Genomic DNA, 7155 nt, shown 5'->3' with positions numbered 1-7155 from the left:
AACGTAATTGGCATTTGCTTAATGCATTTCCATGTGTCCAATGCGCACTGTTCGGCGTGCCATTGTCCGATGTCCTATGTACGATGTTCTATCTGCCTGTGGCTGTGGCGGCTAATAACTCCAGCAGCAATGGCAACATGGGGATGCCAACGATAACGTTGCACATGCAAATTGCACCTCGCGCAACGTCAACCGCACTGATTATCGAGTGTCGACTACGGGCAGGGTGGTAGAGGCAAAGCTAGACTGGGTTGGGTTAGGCTAGTTGCTGCCGGCACGTGCATAAGCCAGCAGCAGCTAATGCCCAAAGCCACACGGCTCCAGCTCAGTATATCATATAAACCATAAGCCTATTAATAGCCCCTGTCTGCGATCGGACAAACAATTAAAATTGACGGCACTTTTAAGCGTTCAGCCAACCAGCCAACCGGCCTCCACTTCCCCTCCCTCACCCACAGCTGTTAAATTGCCTGTAAATGCATTGCCATTGCCCAGCACGTGCACGGGCCTCGCCCCCTTTTTAGCCATGGCTTTAGCCCCGGCTGTCGGCTCAGCTGTTGTAAGCTTTTAGCAATTAGTTTTGTTCATGTTGTCGCATCGGACTAGCATTAATTTTCCGTGTAATTTGCTAACTTTGCTGTGGAGTGTTCAAATGCAATTGAATTAACGGGTTGCATTTCTCCAGCAATATAAAGAATACGAAATGTGAAATCAACGGAAGTCATTACATGCTCACCATTTTCCACGACATTCAGAGTTAATCTTTGGCTGATTAGATGTTTGTCACTTGTCGGTGAATGTTCGAAGCTTTTAAATTCAAAAGTTGAACCGCAACGAGCTTTGTTTGTGCTTTCTGGAAGCGTAACCTACGAAATGTAAAGCTCTGGCTGCCACACAGCTTTCTTAAGTTATTAAAAGCTTTCGAATTCAACAATTCGAACGCATTAAGGTTTGCATTTCCGTTGTTGATTGCAGACCAAAAGTCCTTTCGAAATTGAAACTCAGCTACACTACTTAAAGCTCTCGGCATTCCCAAAACTAAAGTTCAGCGCACTAATAAAAATGCAATTAAATTTTTGTTCTGAAATTTTATGTTATTTTATTTAAATGTAATAAACAATGCAAATCCAAAGCATTAAAATGTAAATTTTATACTATGCAAATCTCGAGCCGTTACCCATAATTGTTACTAATTGTTGTCATTAATAATTATATTAACCACAATTTGCGGGTCTCGTCCCTCATTGAAAATTGTAAATATTTGCACTTCATGGAATGAATATGAATTCATTTGTTTTTTTTTTCTTCTGAAATTCAAATAACTTTTTGTTTTTGTTAACGCATTTTGTTTTTCAGTATTTTAGGTATAGTAGTAATATATAGATTATGTATATATATATGTATATATAATATGTTGGTATATTTTTGGTTGTATATAGTAATAATAATTTGGTCTTTGTTTAACTCCTTTATCCATAATAATAGTACATTTTATTTTTAGTTTTGCTTGTAATTAATTCGCGAAAATTGTTGCTGTTGCTTAGGGGTAAATTGAAACTCGAATTTACTACACATAAATTCGGTTTAACGCTAGATGTGTACGTGTATATGTATGTGTACTAAGTATATATGTATATATATATATTTATTTGTATTTGTATTTGTATTTGTATTTGTATTGAACTATAGCATAGATTTAGTTTAGATCGGTGTACAAGTTAGTGTTCCATTGGACCCTTTAGGGCAATCGATTTGGTTTCGGTTTCAGTTACAGATTCGGTGTTTGTATTTCTTGGTTTACTTATTTTTGTTTTTGTTTGTGGAATGTCTTTGGCTGTGATATGTGACGTGAAAAAGTGTGAAGAACAGAAATATAGTTGGTAACATCAACAACAATCAACAATAACAATAAAATTAGCTATCATCATATCATATCATATAATTTGATTCAAATTCCATATAAATCTAAAACTGAATCGAATCGAATCAAAGTGAATCGAATCAAATCGAATAACAAGTACCAATTCCAACTACGTCATAACATTATTGTCGCCTGCTTTTTGGTTTTCATTTTATGTCTTGTTTTCATTTCATTTTCTTTTTTATGTTTTGTTTTTTATTTGGGTGCATCAATTAATCATAGAGTATGTGCCATTCGAGTATCAAAAAATACAACAATCGAAATATATTTATTTGTAAATGGAATATAATAGAATTTGGGTCATTTTCTGGGGGATCAAAGTTATTTTGTGTTCTCGGGGGAGGAAGAATAGCAAATCCAACTGGGGACGGGAACTTTATGTATCTGTCTGTGTGTGAGTGTGTGCGTGATTCAAGTGAATTATTTATAATATTCTACAAATTGTACGCTTTGTTTGCTGATAGTTTAATAACAATGCGAGAAATGTAAAATGCATAATGATAATTATTATTTTAACTTGGCTTAGGCTAACCACAATAAATATTCAAGTATTTACATTACATATCGAAATCACCCAAACGCTGCGTTTAAAATTAAAATCTCTTCTTCTCTCTCTCTCTCTCTCTCTCTATCGCTTTCAATTATTTCTTTGCTGACTCAGAGACTATGACTGCTGCTCTATCTACTATCACATGGACGTCAGATGGATCAGATCGGCTTACATGATGGCACAGCGATTCCAGCGAGATGTGTTACGAACTCCGCCTTCGCCGCCATCGTTGAGGGCCATCGTCTTGGAGCGCATCAGATTAAGGTCGGTGCGAATGCTGGGACGTCGTGCATTTGGCGTAACCACGCCGCAGGCATCGCTAAAGCGCCGCTTGATGGAGAGTGCGTTCTTTTTGCTGCCACCAACGGCCGAGCCATGCGGCGGCAGTGGCGAAGGGTTGCCGAACACGGAGACAAGACGCCGATGGTGATTTGGTGTCATCTCCAGGGGCAAGTTTGAGACCATGAATAAAGCGTAAAACAAATCATCGATGCGATAATTCTGACGTGCCGAGCACTCCACAAATGTACAGCAATTATCCTGGCCCGCAATGTAGCCCATAACCTCATCCACTTGCACAGTTCTAAGCAGAGATTAGAAGGATTATTTTACATGGACTAATCAATTCAATTATTATCACTCACTTGAATTCGCGATCGCATTTGTTGCCCGCCAGTATCATGGGTATCTTTGGGAGACTTTTCTTTTTGAAACCAGAGCCAGGATTGAGGGCAGCCCATTTGGTTTCCAATATGTTCTCGCGTAGACGTACGACCTCCTCGAAGGACTCGCGGGAGTCCATGCTGAAGACCAATATGAATAGATCGCCTGTGGATGCAATAAATTGTAGCAGTCAAATCAAATCAAATATTTATCCTTAACCGATTTAGATAATGCAAATTTATTGCTTATTTATTATGTCCCAAAATGGCAACTAGCTGCGACGTATGTGTGCGTGTGTGCTTGTAAGAGTAAATGACTACAAGAGACTCCTTCAGCTGTGACTGATTCTTATGATAATTTATAGCACATTAAATAGCGCCAGGCACTCGGCAGCTTAAGTGATGAAACGTGCGCATGATATGATTGCGGTAAGCACACATCCAAACACACACAGACACACATGTCGCACACACACACACGCGCGTATCTCGCACACCCAACTCACCCGTTAGAAATGACAAACGACGCATTGCGGGAAACGGATGATAGCCTGAAGTATCCAAAATATCCAATTGAAAGACCTCATTTCGTATGCGGTACAATTTGCGATGAAACTCCTCAATAGTTGGCGTATAGGCCTCCTCAAACCGATTGCCCAGGAAACGTGCCACAATCGACGATTTGCCAGCACGTGAAGAACTGTTCGCCCCCAACCCATAGAAAGTGATGAAAATGTGCCGCGTCCAGCAGAAACTTGAATTAATTTCATCCACACACAGTGCAAAGTACTCAAAGTTACCTACCCAAGCATTACAAGTCTGTAGCAATTCTTGGCCGATGGCAGACTGTCGTCGCAGAGCGAAAGACCGGCACCGAGGCCGTAAATGAAATCGTCGGACTGCTCGATGGCATCCAAATTGGAGTGGTGCTCCAGCATGTGAGCCTGATGCAGTTCGGCGGTGGTTACGATGCGGTTGCTCGTTACGCCGCCATTGCTGCCACTGCCACCCGCTGCATCCTCTAGAAAGGTGACCACATGAGCAGCACCACCACCTCCAGCACCCGTTACTCCCGCTGCATGCGGTGGGTCGTCGAGGGTGGGCGTGGATCTGGCGTTGCCCAAATGCTGTTGGAGCTGCTGGCTATTGGGTTTGTTACGAGCTCTATTGACGCTATTACTGTTACTGCAGCTATTAGTGTTTGCTGTTGCTCCTGTTGCTGTTCCTGTCGCTGTTGCTGTTGCTGGTGTTGGTGTTGGCCCTGGCTCATTTAGGGCGACATCGACATAGTTGTTGTTGTTGCTGCGCGCACAGAACCAAGTTTTGCACCGATACATTTCGTCTGTGTCATTTCCGCCACTTTAATGGTCGACTGCCATCCTCGCTGTCGCCCACCGCTCAATGCTCTATGCTCTATGCGCTATGCGTACCACGCGTCGTATACGTGCTGCCGCTTATTACGCATACGCAGCGTGCAACAGTCAAACAGCGGCACTGACAAAACTCACAACCTGCATGCACTTGATTGCTTGTTTTTCCAGCCACAAAATTAGTTTTTGCCTTCTCGCTGTTGCCGTTCGCTGTTGCTTCCTGTCAGTCAGTTAGTCAGCCAGTTCCTGCCTGCAATTTGCATTTTCAATCTCTCAACTTTGCCGTTCTTGTTGATGATGCCCGTTAACAAGACAACATTTACATTTACATTTACATTTACATAGGTATGATTTCGATTTCGCAATCTTTAATAACACACAACTTTAGCTTCAGCAGGAAGAAAGTGCTGCTTGCTGTTTATGCTGCAAAGAAAAAAAGTAATAATAAATATTATAATCGTCTGTATATGACTGTGATACACCTGGTATATACCCAGGTAGTATAAGCCAATATCTAACAATGTGTTTTGAATATAATAATATATGAAGAACTGCCAGTGTTATATAACATTTCGAGAAAAAAGAAACAAATTTTGGAAGATTCGCAGAAAAGCAGAGGTAATGAAACTTTCTATAAAGGTGTCGCATCAGCTTATAAATGCTATCTTAGATCATCAAATATCATAGCAATAAATTCCTTATGCATTACTGACAAGATTGACTATTTCAGCTCAATTGTTACATTAACAGCAACAAGTCAAACACTTAAACGATTAAATCGCGACAGCTCATTATATCCGCTTGTCGTATTGATACCGGGAAAGGAAAATGCATAAACTTTTGTATTTTATTCGCGAGCGAATGTAGCGTGAAATGCATAAGGATTGCCTGGTTCGGGGGCAGTCTTACATTCGGCTGGGTAATTGCATGGACATGGACATGGACACGGGCCATTCCAGGCGAGTAAACCACATAATAATGGCGCATACAAATTTCAAATTGAGTGCACTGGCTGTGTCCATTAAAAGGGATTGACGATGCCCCCAGCCGACCCGAAGACCATTTGGCTTCAATAATGACCATCTTGCAACAAATCTAATTAACTTTGTTTTAGCTCAACTACGTGTTCGGGCAACAACAGTAGCTACAGCCACACGCCCTTTCGCCCTACATTCAAATATGGACGGGAGAGAACTGAGCAGTGGTGTGAAGGGCAATGCAAGGGAATCGAAACCGGAAAGTGCCGACCGTAATCGAGTGCAGCAAAGGACGCGCGCTATTTTGTTCATTTTAGAGTGTTTCTTCTTCCGTCTCTCTTTTTGCACTTGTGGCCAGCGCTGCTTTTAAATGGCAACGCTATGGCTCGAAAGGAATTCGGTTGGAAAAATACGAGTATGCAACAAAAAGAATTTCGCCCCGTTAAACGAGTACTCAGACGAGTGTGAGTTTGAATACTAACTCGGTTTTGTAATGCACACTAATTCATTTATACAAGCTTCCGCTGCCTTTGGCATTGGCAACAAAAGCCACTTAACGAACTACTTGAAATTATATCATAATTGAATTCCGACTTTTTTCTCAGCACGCTGCCCGAAGCGATTTCCATACGTTTGTCAAGAAAAACACGCAAATGAATTTTGGGAAAGTGAAATAAACGCCCGAAGATAAAAGGCGACATTGGAAAGCGAAAGCGACTCAAACAAACAATGAACGAAGCCAACCAACCAACCAAACATTATTCGAAGAAGCGCAAACAACAAATGTTAACCAAATTAAAATAACTTTTCCAATTGCCTCGCACTACCAAAATCAACATGAATGTGATGTGAAGTGATTACATTTTTCAACAACTCTCATATGTAAGAAGATCCTTATTCGAATTGCATAATTTATACAACTTGTTACTGACAATTTAAGCATATATTTACATAAACAATATCCAATTTATCCGTTTATTGAATAATGGAAGTGTGGCTTATATTTATCATAATAAATTATTCATATTTAGCAAATATTAACTTACTTTTGGCAATGTTAAATACGTTTAAACAATTTCAAATAATTTTGCAATTTGTTAACTGTTGAACATAAATAACTGAACTAAGTAAATAGTTCACATTAATTATGGAAAACACTGCAAAGAAAATATTTTAAAATAAATAATTTCGTAATCAATCAATCATCCCGTTAAAGTCAATGCAAAGATTTCTTTTTGTTTTTTGCATCGTATGACAAATATTTGAATAGATAAGTGATAAGTGATTGATAACATGTTCAATGTTTTTTGGCATCCAGCGTTGCAGTTATCAAAAAATATTAAAAATTTAAAAACTGTTTTGTCAGCTCTGCGTGACTTTTGCGCACTACTCCAAAATTTTAGTCTAGAAGTAGACTTGACAAAATGAAGTACTTATAAGTAAATTGACAAACAATTTCGAACGCATTTTCCTTGCATTTAAGAAAAATGAATGTCAATTAGTTTAAGTCATTTCACATATTTTGAGTAATTGAAAATGTACCTATCCAATACATTTTTAACATTAGAAACATTATTAGCATTAAGAAAAACACTTGTTTTACACCTTTCTCATATGTCATGCCCTTATTTATGATTTCTATTCATGCAGTTGGTTCCCACTCTTGTTGCCACAA

The 7155-nt window shown here is 39.5% G+C and overlaps 1 protein-coding gene across 2 annotated transcripts in view; it reads right to left on the bottom strand.

The window, feature by feature from the left end:
- Positions 1–1251: 1251 nt before the first annotated feature.
- The window catches only part of LOC133842986 (GTP-binding protein Rhes), a 40659-nt gene continuing 34755 nt past the window's right edge, over positions 1252–7155 (bottom strand). For both annotated transcript variants that reach the window (XM_062276315.1, XM_062276316.1), the window contains 4 exons: positions 3938–4926; positions 3640–3833; positions 3116–3299; positions 1252–3054 (listed from right to left, as the gene is read on the bottom strand). In XM_062276315.1, coding sequence (XP_062132299.1) covers positions 2640–3054; positions 3116–3299; positions 3640–3833; positions 3938–4470 — 1326 coding nt within the window. In that variant the 5' untranslated portion in view covers positions 4471–4926 and the 3' untranslated portion in view covers positions 1252–2639. The remainder of the gene's footprint in view (positions 3055–3115; positions 3300–3639; positions 3834–3937; positions 4927–7155) is intronic.

The sequence above is a fragment of the Drosophila sulfurigaster genome, chromosome 3 (assembly GCF_023558435.1).
Source record: "Drosophila sulfurigaster albostrigata strain 15112-1811.04 chromosome 3, ASM2355843v2, whole genome shotgun sequence".
Taxonomy (NCBI): Eukaryota; Metazoa; Arthropoda; class Insecta; order Diptera; family Drosophilidae; genus Drosophila; species Drosophila sulfurigaster.
The sequence above is the reverse complement of the archived record's forward strand: the minus strand, read 5'-3'. Positions and strand labels throughout refer to the sequence as shown.